The sequence below is a fragment of the Chiloscyllium punctatum genome, chromosome 13, assembly GCF_047496795.1.
Source record: "Chiloscyllium punctatum isolate Juve2018m chromosome 13, sChiPun1.3, whole genome shotgun sequence".
Taxonomy (NCBI): Eukaryota; Metazoa; Chordata; class Chondrichthyes; order Orectolobiformes; family Hemiscylliidae; genus Chiloscyllium; species Chiloscyllium punctatum.
Window position 1 is genome coordinate 93,868,114 of NC_092751.1, and position 17,000 is coordinate 93,885,113.

General features: G+C 39.9%; 2 protein-coding genes across 6 annotated transcripts in view; one reads left to right on the plus strand and one right to left on the minus strand.

Annotated features, from left to right (window-relative positions):
• LOC140484676 (vinculin) overlaps positions 1-14,349 on the minus strand; it is a 117,198-nt gene extending 102,849 nt beyond the window's left edge. Inside the window, exon 1 of one of the 2 annotated variants that reach the window (XM_072583269.1) lies at positions 13,991-14,349. In XM_072583269.1, the coding sequence (XP_072439370.1) occupies positions 13,991-14,158 (168 nt within the window). In that variant the 5' untranslated portion in view covers positions 14,159-14,349. The remainder of the gene's footprint in view (positions 1-13,990) is intronic. The other variant, XM_072583268.1, reaches the window with a different exon arrangement.
• A 159-nt stretch (positions 14,350-14,508) lies between these two features.
• The window catches only part of LOC140484679 (inhibitor of nuclear factor kappa-B kinase subunit alpha-like), a 165,475-nt gene continuing 162,983 nt past the window's right edge, over positions 14,509-17,000 (plus strand). For all 4 annotated transcript variants that reach the window (XM_072583279.1, XM_072583283.1, XM_072583284.1 and 1 more), the window contains exon 1: positions 14,509-14,951. The gene's annotated coding sequence lies outside the window, so the exon portion shown is untranslated. The remainder of the gene's footprint in view (positions 14,952-17,000) is intronic.

Consider the following 17,000-nt stretch of genomic DNA (forward strand, 5'->3'; position numbering starts at 1 on the left):
TATCATTTGCAAATTTTGCTGTGTTACACTCTGCCCCTGCAGAGATTATTTACAGTTATGTAGACTGTAAATGGTTGAGGTACAAGAATTGAACCCTGCAGCAGCCCATCCCGAGAAGGACCCTTCTATCACGACTCTGTTTTCTAGCAGTCAGCCAATCTACCATCCAAACAGATACACTAACCCCAGACCCCTGGATTCTAACTTCCTGGTTTAGTCAGTTATGTAACACCTTGTCAACTGATGATTTAACAGTGAGCCTTCCATTATGTTTCAACTAAACAATTCTCCAATTTTCTTTGAAAATCTCAAGACACTGGGTTTCAAGACTCCAGCAAAGGCCTGCAAGTGATTCTTGCACAGGGACTTAAAAAAAAATCTTTGGTTTCAACTTGCAACCAAGTTGACTCTCAGCAGAACTCAAATTGCAGCAAGGTTTGTATTGAGGAATTCTGCATTCATTCCTTTAGCTTTCAACTGGTTTTCCCCTTAGAGTTCAAAGTTCACCTTACACTGCACAGCAGTTCCCAACAGCTAATGGTTTTGTGAACAATAGATCCAAGTTTCCATACTACAGGTATAGGGTATAAACAATGACTGCAGATGCTGGAAACCAGATTCTGGATTATTGGTGCTGGAAAGGCACAGCAGTTCAGGCAGCATCCGAGGAGCAGTAAAATCGACGTTTCGGGCAAAAGCCCTTCATCAGGAATACAGGCAGAGTGCCTGAAGGGTGGAGAGATAGGAGAAGGATGGGGAATGGGGAGAAAGTAGCATAGAGTACAATAGTTGAGTGGGGGAGGGGATGAAGGTGATAGGTCAGGGAGGAGGGTGGAGTGGATAAGTGGAAAAGAAGATAGGCAAGGTAGGACTGGGGTGAGGTGGGGGAAGGGGAAATGAGGAAACTGTTGAAGTCCACATTGATGCCCTGGGGTTGGAGTGTTCCAAGGTAGAAGATGAGGTGTTCTTCCTCCATGCGTCTGGTGGTGAGGGAGCAACAGCAAAGGAGGCCCAGGACCTCCATGTCCTCGGCAGAGTGGGAGAGGGAGTTGAAATGTTGGGCCACAGCACAGAGTGGTTGATTGGTGTGGGTGTCCCAGAGATGTTCCCTAAAGCACTCTGCTTGGAGGCATCCAGTGTCACCTACAGGTATAGGCCGAGCTTTATTTATCAACTTTCAAGGAACCACAAACTAAATATCACTCAAGCCTGCACCATATTGGTCTTGTTTTCCATTCATAAATGCATTTTCCTGCTTGTTGTGTCTTCTTAGCTGCTCCTCTAGTTCTGGACTCCCCCACCCCAGCAAAAAGACTGTCTATTTATCCTGTCCATGCCCCTCATGGTCACCTGTCAGCCTCCGACGCTGCAGGGTCCACCACTAGAGGGCATAGGTTTAGGTGAGAGGGCAAAGATTTTAAAAAAGGTTCGAAGTGGCAACTTTTTCACACTGAGGGTGGTGTGCATATGGAATGAGCTGCCAGAGGAAGTGGTAGAGGCTAGTACAATTACAACATTAAAAAGCATCTGGATGGGTATACGAATAGGAAGGCTTCAGAGGGATATGGGCCAAGTGCTGGCAAATAGGACTAGATTTGGTTAGGATATCTGGTTGGCATGGACAAGTTGGACCAAAAGGGTCTGTTTCCTTGCTGTACATCTGACGCGATAACTATCCACTTGCACCCCCTTGGTCCCTTTGTTCAGCAACACTCCCCAGGACCTTATCATAAAGTGTACAAATTCAGCCCTGACTTGCTTCTTCAATTAATGTATCATCTTAATTAAACTCCATGTGCCACTTTTTGGTCCATCTGATCAGGGTCCTGTTGTAGCCTGAGTTAACCTTCCTTGCTGTCCGCTGCACCTCCTATTTTCATGTATTCTGCAAACTTACTCACCATTCCTCCTATATTCACATTAAAATCCATTTATATCAATGAGAAAAAGCAGTGCACACAGTACCAATCCTTCCAGCACACTGCTGGACAAAGGCCTCCAATCCAAAAGAACTCTCTATCACTACCCTCTGTCTCCTACCTTGAAGCTAATTTTGTATCCAGTTGGCTATCTCCCCATGGATTCCATGTGATTTAACCTTGCTAAAATCAGTCTACAATGCCACATCTTGTCTTGCTGAAGGCCATATAGCCAACCTCTACTTCTCTGCCTTGAATCTTCTGAGATTTTTGTGTTTTGATTTCACTGATGTGACAGAGACAGGCAGAGCCTAATTTGTCTCTCTTTGCCTGTTCTCTACCAGAGATGCAAATTTATTCCAAAGCTTTCCTCGATAGTGTGAAACCACATAAATAGTGACTAGAATTTGTCACGTCACCAATTCTTTAGCCAAGTAAACCCACTTGCCAGTTTGTGATACTTAGCTTGTAAATAATAAAAATTTCCAACTCTGGTATTGAAGTCACCAAGAAGGATCACCTTGTCACACTAACTTATGGTCAGAACTTAGAGACTGGCACAAAATTTCTCTTTAGACTTGTCTATATAGAGTCCAATATTGGGGTGCACACACAAAGGACTAAAAGTGAACTCATTCTGGGCAAGAGATTGAGCTGAAGAGTTGAGGTGCTTCTTTGCCTCACTGAAGGAATCTCAGAGATGTTCAGCTAGTTTGTTTTTAATGCAAAAGCCAACAGCTTTGAGGGGACATGGTTCTTCCAATTTACTCTTCCAAAGAAAATCTAATCACCACCTTGTTCATGGAGTTGGTCTTCCCATCCCTTCTGTATCTTACTTAGGCTAGTAATGTTGGAGTCTCCAGTCATTAGCAGCATGCTATTCTGTTCTGTCACTGTTGGGTCTTCAATGGGTGGTTCTCAAGTTCCAGGTTCCGAACTTCGTTTTGAAGGGTGGAAGATACCAGTGTATGCGTTCTTTCAACATGGGATGGCCATCATACACCAGCCACCGTTTGTCTGAATAAGGCCTTGGTCCAGTGGCATGGAGGCCAATATGATTCTCCATTGAGACTCCATTGTGAGCAAAGGACATAATATGTATCCCATACATGCAGTGCCCTCAACATTGTCCAAACTCTTCATTTCTTGAATCTTTTCATGAGCTCTATCTTGAGCGACACTATAGCAGCTTTTCCTCACTGCTCCATGCTAACAAGCTAAGCACAGACAATTATTTACATAATAACATTTATTTGAAGGCTTTACATATCAAAAGCTACACTGTCCAGACTTCCTCGAAACATTTGAAGTGATTCACATGCAGGGAGGGGGATGAATAATTGGGATTAATAATACCATTTCAAAACCAACCATATCAACCCTCTAATAGCTGGGTGTGGCACAACTGCTTACGCAAGTATGATGGCTTTAAAAGATTGGCATGCAGTGGTAACAATCAATATATTGTGGTTGAGAACTCCCTTTCATCAACCAAATGCCACAAAGGAATTGCCAAGAGTTTTAAGTTTCTGAATACTTCGAGCAAAATTTGTCATGAATTTAGAATCAAGACTAATCGTTAGTTGCAATTCCTATAAAATGCTGAAAGGGTTTCTTTTGAATCACTGCATTTCATATTAAAAAAGGCAGCCAGGAGTAAATCAGAGTGTATCCAGTTAGAACAGTCCAACTTATCAAATTTTATAATGGACCAATGAAGGAGGCACCACCCTGTTAAGTCACATTTTACATTGTCTGTGTCATAACAAATTGTCAAGTCAAATCAAATCAAATCAAATCAGTCTCCTTACCTTTGTATTCACAACATAATAGACACTCAAAGACACTGAAAATTAACGCCAATGGTTCCTAAACAGTCTTTTTGACTAACCAGCCGTTGCCTTTGTGAATAATTGATACTAGATACCAGGTTTACAACTTAAAAAAGACTTAATTTACTAAACTACTGCAACTTTAACAGAGTAAAGTTAAACAATAAAGTCATCTAATTAATGTCTAGGGTTTAAAGCTCCATTCTCACACAAGACAGACAAACACAGATTGGCCCGATTGATCAACATCCTCAGAAAAATCAATGCCCCCTTTTCCAATTTACGATTAAGAATATTCAATTAAAATTATTTTCTATTCTCTCAACTTTCAGTAGTTGATAAATGGGAGGTTAGGCAGGGAGCTTTAAAGTCTTTGTGCTTTTACGTCAAGAGCCAAACTCCTCTCAGAAATTCTCACTTGCAAAACAGTTCCAAAATCTACAGCCCCTCTGTTTAGCATGTTCTCTCCCAGACTTGCTGAAGCCAGTTTGCAGTGACCTTGTTAATGGCCAAACATCTACTATCTGGTTAAACTTGTAGCCACTCTGGAGTTGAAGAGTCTATACAGTTTGACTTTCATGCCTGGCCTCAAAAACAAATAAGATTGTGTGTGTTTGTTTTTGAAAAAAAAAAGCAGATGCTCACAATCCAAAAGGTCACCTTTCAGCTCTCAGCTCACAGTTAAAAGCTCCAAACCAAAAATTGATAAAAATGGAGATGAAAAATCAAGTACTTACAGATTTAAATTCTGCAATCTGCTTAGTTGAGAAAAGAGTTTTGAAAACTTAGAAACCAGAGTGTCATCAATAAAGGAACAATGTTTACTGAATCCCAACTGGACAATGGAGATCAGATTGACAATGTGAACACATTAGCCAGATGTATTCATAAATTGCACTTGAAAATGAGCCTATAACTTCTCATAAATAGATTTCCCTAACTGCTCTCTACTCAGGAAGCAATTAGCAGCAATCTGTTTTTCCAAAGGAATTATCTTGACAGCTGAGCAAAGAAAATGTAACAGAAGAGCAAAAATCTACCTAGTCACTTTAACTTAATGTTGATGTGTTGTGTCATCAGCAGCATTTTCATCTTGGCTAAGTTTGAGGTTGAATAAGAGGCTGAATAGGCTGGGGTTGCTTTCCCTAGAGGAGAGGCTAAGGGGTGACCTTATAGAGCTTTATGAAATCACAAGGACATGGATAGGATAAATACACAAAGGTCTTTTCCCTGGGGAGAGGGAATTCAGAGGTTTGGGTGAGACAGGATTGACTGAAAAGAGACTGAAGGGGTAACTTATTCACATAAAGGGGAATGCGTGTACGGAATGAGCTGCCAGATGAAATGGTGGAGACTCAAGATTGCTCAAGACTTTCTAGTAAATTACAACATTTAAAAGAATGGGGACATGAATAGGAAGGGTTGAGAGAGATATGGGCCAAGTGCTAACAGAAGGGACTAGATGAAGTTAGGATATCTGGTCAGCATGGACAATTTGGACTGAAAGGTCTTTGGACTAAAGATGCTGTACATCTTTATGACTCTAAAAGTAATCAAAAAACCAACTTGCAGTTTTCAAACAATAATTTTACATGGAAAAGTGTAAATATCATCGCAAACTTGACCATAGATCAAGAGTAACCTTATGACGACTTGGAAGTAAAAGAATAATGAACTAATGATTAGTTCATACTTCCAATTTGTGCATGGTCTTAATCACTATGTATCTTTTAACTTAAGTCCACATTTTCCACAATGCAAAGTACAAGAATGTAAAGTGATGTTTTAGCAACATACAAACATTCCCAAACCAGATCCTCACTCTTCCAGGCTTTCACAAGGCACAGGAAATTTGTATATGTACCCATGAAGTTTTGTATAGTTGACAGCCAACCATTTGCTCACATCCCTTTCCATGCTCTGTCCACATACTATCTCTCTCAAAGTCTGGTAATTACAACTAGGGTAATTAGCCAAGCCTTTTCACAAGAATGAACAAAACCTGAGGTCTACAAGATCTATCAACAAGTTTGAGATGACTGAAGGAGGAGTAATTTTATACATTTGCCCAAAGAGTTCTATGAATATATGCCACATTAAGCTATTTTCAGCATCACTATACATTATTTGCACAATATTAAATTCACATGTGCAAATAAGTAATATTCATATTCATTCCACTAAATTCGAGGTTTCAATACTATTTCCAAGCCAGAGGAATGGTGATACCAAGGGTCTGAGTGGTCTTTCACCATGAAGACCAGAGTTGAAATATAATCAATAATGGAGTCTTATATGTCCAGGCTAGAAAGTCTTGAGCTATCTTGATTTTGGTGGTCTCACTCAAATTCTTGTGACAAGGAGTCCATTATCACAGGGTTACCAACTCAAACAACAAAAAGTTGATGTACCCTTTGTTATGCTCAAATTTTGATCCACGGTGTCATATGGAAATTGGCAGTGTTTAGTTCTGCATCTAGTAACACAAAATCAAAAGTGGTTTCATGGTGCTGCTAAGTGGCCCAAATGGGAAAAAAATTATTTACATCTCTGGTCTTGCACAAAGTAAACATGGCTATTTGGTTAAATCATAAACTAAAAGTCCCGAATATCTATGGGATTGTATTCAAATAACAGTTGAAACCGGTGAGTGGTGAAAATAGCCCCTTTATTCAGTAATAACAACACAAGTTCAAGGAGACAATAGAATCCTGAAATACAGTTTATACAAGAGTCCCTTTACACACAGTTATTACATTCATTAAAATTTCATTACTATGGTATTACATTTTTATCTATAGTACACAAAGGTTTGAAGGGCTCCTGTCCTGGGAGACAGGAGCTCAGTTAATGTGATAAATGCTGGCTTCTACTTCTGATGGGATTTAGAGCACCTATCCGGTCTACTTACATAATTAGGAGGTGTTTGTTCTTTCGTCTTTTAAGTTAGCAATTGTTAGTCAAAGTACTAGGCCTATATGATCTAACTAATTTATGATGTGGAGGGGTCGGTGGACAAAGTTAAAAATCACCTGAAGAAGCAGTGCTCTGAAAGCTATTACTTCCAAATAAACCTGTTGGCTGGTGTTGAGATTTTTAACCAACTAAGTTAGAAATTGTCCCCCCCGGGTCCCAACACACACCTCTCATGTCTAGCCCCCAATGATTTAGTGAGGAGAAGATGTCTTATATACAAGTTATACAGCAGTGAACTATAGACTGTACACTATCAGCACTGACAAGAAATGAAAACACACAAAGATTGAGAAATCATTTTAAATTACCAAAGTAGTGTTCATGCAAAATCTTTAATGCTAAATGACCATATAACCCGGACCAATAATCCATACTGATTGACTAAATTGGCCTTTATTGCACAGGATTCCAGGACATTTAAACTGGCATTTGAGATAGACAATTTTTTCTTTCAAAGCAATGCTAAAAAAAACCTTTGTTGCAGCCTGGTTTAAAATTTAATCAAAGCCTGGCATCGAAATATCATAGGAACAGAAGGAGGCCCATTCTGTCCATGGAGCCTGCGCCATCATTCAAGATTCTTTTTGACTTTTAATTTCATTATCTGCTGGATTTGAACCCACATTCTCAAAGTTGGTATGGGGTTGTAGATTGCTAGGCAATTATATTACAGGTCATTTGTCTGCAACGCATGTTTCATTAACACAAATTCGCTGCAACACAATTTACAAATTGAGGACACTGTCTCTAAACTGCAAACTTTTAGGATGGGTTGGCTGTAACGTGATTACATCACCAACCTTTTAAGTGCTGTTTCTAAAACACAATTTTTCTATAACGTGGGGATACACAAGAATGCAACCATTGCGTTATAGAAGAATTACCACTTCACCACCACCTCCCCCGTACCACCATTTAATATAATCATGACTGATTCAACACTTCAATGTCTTTTACCCAACCCATCCTCATTAACTGAATCACTCACCAGGGCAACAACTGTCCTCCACTTGGAAACCAATCATCACTCTCATCTAAGACAGGATAAATGCCAGTTTTCCCCTTAATTTACTATTCTTTCAAATTGTCCTACAAGATGAAAAGCTTTGACAATATTTTCTCAGCAAAATTCAATTTCTGTACTACTAAATGATTTAAAATTTTATACAAGGTATGTACACTTTAGTTGGTCAAGAAAGTGCCATGAACTAGGAAGTGGCTGTAATAAATTTGTTGGCAACCAATCTGTTTTTTGCTGCAAAATAGTGTGGCCATGTTAAAAGGTCTAATTATTTAAAGACAATAAATTTTAAATTTACTATGCATCCTATTTAAGAAATGTAATTTTTATTTAAACATTTTCTACGCAAAAACCAGAATCCAGTCTTGGGAATGATATTCTGTTGAATTCAACTACAATCACAAACTTAATAGTAATCATGTGAGTTGAACAATCATTTTAGAGATCAAGAACATTCAATTTAAATGGATAGCACTCCAAGAGAATTCACAATAGACCTGCCTCTTCTCAGTACTCACTTCTACAAACTGCTTTCTGCAACAGAAACAAGACATTTGACCTCATTACCTAAGCACTTGCTTCTTTTTACATCAAAATTCCAATAAGCTTCAAATTATTAATGCTCTAAAACAATTTCTGATATTAAAATTTTTTATGCTAACTTTTACAGTAATGTTTTTCCCCTAAGATCAAATGAAATACCAAACCCATACCCAAAAATACATTAGCCAACGCCAAGTTTCTTGTCATTTCCCCACCCACCCCAAAATGAATGACATAATGTTATAATTACAGGAACAATAAGGGTGGTCATAACAGTCATAACAGTCAGAATTTACCAACACAGAATATCAAAATTTCTTCAGGGTATCTATTTATTAGAAAAAAAAAGTAATTTGGAGTGACAGAGCAGCACCAGCACATAATGCTCCTCATGAAGCAAAGAACATGCAGCCATCAATTTTTCCATTCAAATTAACATGAGGAAAATCAGGAGTTGCAAACTTGCTTTCCGAAATAGTGCTCCCCGTGAGCACCCAATCAGGAAACTGATCTTGTTAATTTGGATATTTGACAAAATCTGACCACTATAAAATGTAGGCATCATTTCAGTAAACATCAATTCAGTAAACCATTTATGAAATGCAAGCTTCAGTTAAGCAACCGCTGAGGAAGAATCAGGCATCATGGACTTTGACAGAATATCAAGCTTAACATACGGCCATTTCTTTTGAGTATTGTACAAGTAGATTGAGGAATTCTGAAATAAGTAGCTCATTTGGACCTTTAGACAATTCAACAACTTCCATGCAAACAAAACTAAAACAGAACAACACACAGAAGACACCAGGAGGAAATAGGAGTGTGGGTATGAGGCAAAGAACAAAAGACATGTCAGTTGCATTAAGCAAGTGGAGGAAATACTGTCCTGCAACCAAGTACATGAGCTAAGAGATACAGAAACCAACTTTAAGAATGTATATAGGGTATAAGCAGGCAGAGAAAGATAAGCTCTGAATTTTGAGAAACAAGAGGCTCAGCAGAGCATGACTCAGATCAGATAAGAACTTACAGTTAACAATGGGATGCTGGAGGCAAGGGTAATGGGTTAACAAGGTGGAAAAGCAGTCATGATGTCGAGGCATTTAACAAGATTAGGTAGCATTTAATATGTGAGGTCAATTTAACAAGGTGAAAAGGATTCATTATGTGAAGTCAGTTATTCATTGTGTAACAGTTAATGGCTTAATCTTTACTACTGACACTCACTGATTGTAGCAGTCACCCAATCAATATGTATGTTGCCTGATCTGGATGCTCCTCCCTGTAAAATGACTATATAATTCATTGAGAAACTGCTGTTCCAGATAAAACAGTGAACTCAGGTCTCTGTACACATGGGCAATCGTTCTCTCTCCCTCCAGGGCCCAGAATAAAGATGAAGGAGGTAAAACTATACTGCGTCTGAGCACTTTGCTATGACTAAGAGGAGGGGGAAAGAACCGGGACAACAATTGTAAACTTGGTAGTATACAAAACATACCAAAACAGCAAGAGGATAAATTCATTGGAAAGGTGAGCAAAGGAAGGAATGTAGAACAAGCTTTCATTATGATAGTATCTCAGAATATTCAAAAGCATTTCACAATTAGCATTCGGGGAAACAATGGCAGAGTGACAATGTCACTGGACGCGTAATCCAGAACCCCAGGTTAAGGTACTGGAGACAATTAAAATCTGCAGTGAATAAAACAGTGAACTCTCATGGCAACCATATGACCATTGTCAATTGTCTGTTTGCTGCGTCTGCATGGGTTTCTTCCGGATGCTCCTGTTTCCTCCCACAGTCCAAACATGTGCAGGTCAGGTGAATTGGCAATGCTAAATTGCCCATAGTGTTAGGTGTGTTAGTCATGGGTAAGTGTAGGGTAAGGGAATGGGTCTGGGTGGGTTACTCTTCGGATGGTCAGTGTGGACATGTTGGGCCGAAGGGCCTGTTTATATACAATATGTAATCTAATCTAATGCCTTTCTAAATTGTATGCTATCTACAATGTCATCTAACTTTTTGTGAGTTGCAAATTTGGAGAAATGACTTCCTAAGCTATTAACTAAGTTGTTAATAAATATGAATAACTGAGGCCCTAACATGGATTCTTAAGGGATGCCACTGTTCATATCCTGCAAGTTTGAGTATGTCCCCGTTATTGATTTGTAACGGGTGTTGAACTTTAGATTTTCAAGGTTCACGTTTCCAGATGTGTTCTTAATTTAGTGTCAGGCTGTCACTCATGCACCAGTTTTCCCCAGTTTGGTATCAGTGAATAGCTTGCTCTGCCATTTCATTGGCGGAAAGAGAGGCAAGCATATTTTCCACATTCTAATCTACTTCTATAACACAACCAAGCTCTTCTGGAGTACTGTATCCAGTTCTGGACTCCCTGTTATGAGAAGATTATTATTAGGCAAGAGGGTCCAGAAGAGATTTACCAGGATGTTGCGAGGAATAGAGGATTTGAGTCAAAAGGAGGGGCTGGATAGGCTGAGATGTTTTTCACTGCAGTGCAGGTGGTTGAGATGTTAGGTTATTTTCCAGGAGGTTTCATTCATGAGATGCAATTCGCACACACCAACTTATGCAAATAGTTAAAGTTTATTAAAACCTGTACAAGCAAGGTGACCCCCTTTAACACGCTTCACAGGTGTGCAAAGTTGAGTCAAAAGAGGCCCCAAACAAAGGAAACGCATCCCTATGTACAGGTCAGTTGGTAATGCATACAGGTAGTCTGGCCACGACCTCTCCACCCGACACTCCCAACTACGTTACCCTAGGTACATTGGTAAGGGGAGGTCATCCTCAGACATCATGTAAACGTAAAAGCTCTAATCCTGGGAAATCATTATGCAAATGATTTCCTGACTCAGTGACTGCACAAGACAACGTAGGTGTGATATGCCCTAGCTCTGGGGCAAACGAGTTCTGGCTCCGCTATTTCCCCAGATAATATAGGTCCGATACACTTCAGTATCGGGTGAACGATCATGCAAACGAATTTGATTGTCTGGGGTATGGCTATGAAAGCATTTCTGAATGGAAGGGACTAAATAAAGAGTTTAATTAGATCATAGCAGGATCGTAATAGGAAATGGCTGGCAAATTAAGTGGGAGTCATCCACATTCCTGCATGAACATCGCCCCCATCCACTTCCAGAACATTCAGCTCCTGAAGAAGTGTAACCCTTTAACATTGCATTCATGTCCAGAGAGATAGTACAATTTAATCTTTTAACGTTAGAGAGGTTACCTTACAGAGGTTTATAAAATCATGAGGGGTATACATAAGGTGAATGGCAAGTGTCTTTTCCCTAGGGTGGGAGATTTCAAAACTGGGGCATATTTTTAAGGGGACAGGACAAAGATTAAAAAAAATGGAAGCAACATTATTTTTAAACACAGCGTGGTTGATGTGTGGAATGTGGATACGGGTACATTTGCAACATTTAAATATGTACATGAATAAAAAACTATCCGAAGGGATATGTGCTAAGCACAGGCAGGTAGGGCTAGTTCAGTTTAGGATTATGGTCAGATTCTAACAGTAAGACTGGAATCTAATATATCTCAAGATAGCACGCGTGACAGAATTTAGTCTTTACACATAATAAATAGTGTTATAAAGGAGTTCAAATTTAAGCCATTCTCCACTTTGTCTTCTCCTTGACCTTCATCTTGAATCCAAACCCTTCAATGTGGGCTTAAAATACATGACAAATACTAAATCACAAAAGGGAGTCCAAACTAGAGGACACAGGTTTAAGCCGAGAAGGGAAAGATACAGATGGAACCTAAGTGGTAACATTTTCATGCACAGGGTGGTATGCATATGGAATGAACTGCTCAAGGTGGAGGAGGCTGGTACAATTACAACATTTGAAAGGCATCTGCATGAGTATTTGAATACGAATGGTTCAGAGGGACATAAGCCAAATGCTAGCAAGTGGGACTACATTAATTTAGGATATCTGGCTGGCATTGGTGAGTTGGACTGAAGGGTCCCTTTCCACGCTGTACAACTCTGACTCAATGGATTGGTTGAACTTAAGAGTCTGCTTCCATGCTCCATGACTCAGTGGCAATGTTTTCAAGGAATTTAAGAGAAAGACCTTGAGACTATAAAAGTTAATTGATTTACTCAGAACAAACTGATGTGTGGAAAAGTTGTATTAAACGTTTCAATTTTAGCACTTTCCTAGCAATAACAAGGACTCCAAAACAGGGGGCATGTTTTCAATTGCTGAGAACCCAAGCTTGGGAGTTTCAGCCCTACATCTCTGCCTCTCTTTCCAACTTTCCTCTTTTCGGACCCCCTTAAAATTTGTCTATTGGGCTGTCTACGCTCATCTCATCGAACATGCTTATTGTAACACATATTTGCTTTGTAATGTTCCAGTGCAGGGCCTTGGAAGGTTTTACTATACTTATCTAGCACTTTTCATGTAGGTTGTTGCTGTTCCATTGAATAAGTCTTTTGGTATCCTCTGAACTGTCTCTTCTGCCGGCTTTGTCTTTGATTTTGTTTCAGAATGCTCCTTTGTAGTACTTTTAATCATCTTTGATAAAGAAAGATTCCTTCAAATATTAGTAAAACAGCAGAACTAATTAAGTATGGTACAGGAAAGCAAACCTTCTTTCTTCCACACTTGCTCATTTTTGGCTAAAAATGGCTATATTCCAATGAAAATGCAGTTTGCACATTAGTCAATTCGTCAGAGACATGTGAAGAAGATGGTGTCTTATCAAAACATCCTGTTTGTCAATGCCCAAAAGTTATACTTTTGAACTGAAAAGTGTCAGCCTAGTTGAAGACACACAATAAAGTACTACTCCATTTCCTATTCACAAAAGATATCAAACACATTACAATTCTCCAAGCAATGTCACAATTTGTGGCGTAAAATTCCTTCCAAGACAACTAGTTCAGTTGTGTGTGCAGTATAGTTAGCCATGTGTGACAATGTCAGCCTGCCCCAAACCTCAAACCAACTTACTTTTCACACGTGGTAAAAAGGGAAGCTTTGAACTAGTTCCAACTGTGTATGTTTTGAAAACTTAAGTTGAGATTTTCCTAAATCAGTTCCAAACTGAAAAACTGGCAATAGTCAGGACAAGAAATTTGTTCCCACGGGGTAAACTCAACTGATGGGAAGGAGGAAAGCAAAGCCTTTCGAAACTCTCATTGGGTTTGGTTTAAACAATTAAACATGAAACTATTAAACATGCATAAGAGGTCGCCCGACGGAAAAAAGTTGCAACACCCAACCTCAGCTAGGTGGCAGACCCATTGAAACTATCTTGAAGTATAACGATGCCATTCAAAAAGCACACGCCCAACTGAAGAGTTTTTGTAGCGCATAAACTTGGAGGAAGAATATCAACAATGGGCAACAAAATTAATCTCAAGTTGTTTACATTCAATGCATATTTGATAACGTGGGCTTATTTGGGCAACAAATAAACCTACTGCAACCTAAAAAAAAACTGTCACGCTGACTCGACTAACTACATCATGCAAGAACTCCATTAACTCTGTTAATTAAACATTTCTCTTCCTCTCTCCAAGTTGGATTGAAAAAAAAACGTCATTTTGTTAATCTTACGACTTTCTAATTAGGGAAAAGTCATATCTACTGTATATTAATCGTCCCGAGGAGTTTAACAAAGCACATTAAAAAGTACTTACCCTGACCAGATTGCTGACAGCTGCCTGTACAGCAGCAACGGGACCGGTAAGGTCAGGTATTGCTTTCCCATCGACTTCACCCTCTTCATGCATAATCACTAGATGAGAAATTTGTTGAGCCACTGGCTCCAGGATACTTTCTATCGTTTTCGTGTGAAACACAGGCATTGTTGCAACTCGACTGACAATTGGCTTTCAAATTGAAGGTAAAACAGATGAAAGAAAGGAATATGATCGTCCAAAAAAATAGGAACGATTATCAAATAAAACTCCACTTCCCGTCCCACAGTGCACAAACACTCGCAAATACCCCTTTCTCCTCGAAAATCTCCAGAGTAAACGCCTTTCCCTCCCCGCCCCTTTCTCTCTCCACCATCCACACACGCCGCCCCGCCCTTTGTGAATCGACATGGCATCACCACTCGATCGCCGCAGTCGAGCTTCGCACCCACTGACTGGTCGCTCGAGCCATCAATCAGGTGCTTTTCCTCCCGCCCCTTCCCACTTCCGACTTTCCGTTCGGTTGAAGACTGTTGTTCTCCACCGTCAACTCCCGCCCTATCCCTGATGCCCTGTGTGGGTGACGTCAGTCATTCTATTCCCTTAAATGGGAATTTTGTCCGGCAAGATGGAATGTTCAGCGCTGCTTGAATTGGCGAGCATTCTAAACCGTTGAGTGCTTGTTTAACCCTCCCCCCCCACAGACCCAATACCCCGCGAGCAGATTCAATGGTCCAGAAAGATCATCCACGGTGGTGGCCGCTGTAATCGTTTCGGTATGGTGCACATCGTTTTTTCCTCAAACAAGGCGACTCCACGAAGTTGTTCGAAGATGAGGTCTTAATAGTAGAATTGGAGCTTTTAAGCGACTGAATGGCGTGACCGGAACAGCTGTACAAATTGTCCTCGATTTGCCGATGTTTTTCGCGCAAAATGTTTTTCAGCACAGTGTGCTCTTTCAGTAAGTGCGACTTTGAGTTGTAAGTGTCTTGACACTGTTGGTTGAGCTACATAATGCGCCGAGGATAGTTCAAATGCTTTAAATGAACACACAAGGATTGATTAGTGCCGCCCCGATATTCTGATGTACAACTTCCCTAAAGTGTTCTTTCATACTGGATTAGATTTATTCTCTCTCTAATTGTACTATCCTGCTTAATTTACTAGAAGGCTGACGTTCACCTATCGTAAAGATTCTCACTTCATCTGGGTGTGCTGTTTCTCTCTTGTCATTTGGAGTTCACTCAACTGATGTTTGTAAAGTTTGATGTTGAAAGTCTATTTTTTTCCACAACTTATTCTAGTTGTGTAGGTGACCGGCTAAAAACGAAGTCGTAACATTTTTGCCAGTTGTCTTTGAATTATAAGACCATAAGTTATGGGAGCAGTAGGCCATTCAATCTATAGAGTCACTCTGCCACTCAGATGAGATCATGGTTATTCTGGTATTCTTAAAATCCACGTTCCTGCTTTTCCCAATAATGTTTACTGATTAAAATGCTGTTATTCTCAGCCGAGCCTAGCCTCAACAGCCCACTATGGTAAAGAATTTCACAGATCCACTGTCGTCAGAGACGAAATTCCTTTTCACCTTTTGTCTGAAATGTGAAACCCCTTCTGCGAATATGCCCTCTGGTGCTAGACTCTTCCACAAGAGAAAACAGCATCTTTGTATCTACCTTGTCAAATCCTCTAAAAATTCGTAAAAGCGAATTACTGTATGTAAGAAATGGGGAAGTGTGGTGTTTTTGCAGATATAGAAACACAAGTGTGTATGTGCAGAAAAGGGGTACAGGGAAAAATATCATTAGCTAGGCAAGCATTAGGGAAATGTATCTTTATCTTTTAATGTATAATTGAATACTAACTTTAGTGCAGAATTATTAAAACAAATTTCTTTCATCATCAGGGGGAGGGGGGGAGGGGGGAGGGGGGGGGGGGGGGAGGAGGAGGGGGGGTGGGGGGAAGAGGACATGATAACAAGCTAAAAGATAAAAGAAGAAATGGCTCACAGTTTGAAGGTATTGAGCTCAATATTACATCCAGAAGGATGTAAAGTGCCTCATCTGAAGATGAGATGTTGGTCGTCGGCTTGGCACTGTGATTTACTGGAACACTGCAACATGCCAAGGATAGATATGTGGGTATCTGAGTAGGACACTGTTAAAATGACCAACAATGGGAAGGACTGGGACACTCTAAGAATCTTGTATGTTTCAGTAATGTTGCTCCTCTTTCTTCTATGTTCTAATGTGAAAGGCCCAACCGACTCAACCACTTCGTATAAGATGGAGCTTCCATGTCTGGTAGTCTTGTGAACCTTCTCTAATGCCGGTGTACATTTACTTAAGATGTGTCTCAAAACTATTCACAGTATTCCAGCTGACCAGTGCTTTGTATAGTTTTTAGCGAAGCCTCCCAATTTTATAGAGAAACAATCAAATGTTAGATAACAGTTTACCTAAGCATTGAGACCTTGCGATCTTGTTCAGATAACCTGAAATTCAGATAATTCAGGTTCCTGTGTATTCCATTCCCTTTGAAATAAAGGCCAGAATTCCACTTGCTTTTCCCTATGAGCTGCTGAACCTGGGTGCTGGTTTTACAATTCAAGAACAAGGATTTCAATCCCTCTGTTCCATAGTTTTTGCAGTCTTCCTCCATTTAAATAATCATCTCCTCTCTTGTTGCCAAAGTGCATAATCTCCTATTCTATCATTGCATAATCATATTCATTTCGCACACTTACTTAAGCCGTCTGCACATCTCTCCAGGGATCTTTGATAAATCCTCACAACTGGCTTTCCAAACTGATTTTTACGTCCATCAGGTAGAGGAGCAGAATTCGTCCCATTGATTCCACGCCACCATTCAATTATGGCAGATATGTTTCTCAACTCCATTCTACTCCCTTCTCCCCACAATCCTTAATCCCTTCACAAAAACCCTCACTCTCCACCACAAACATGATTATAGTACATTCATTTTCTTAATTCAAATCATTAATTTT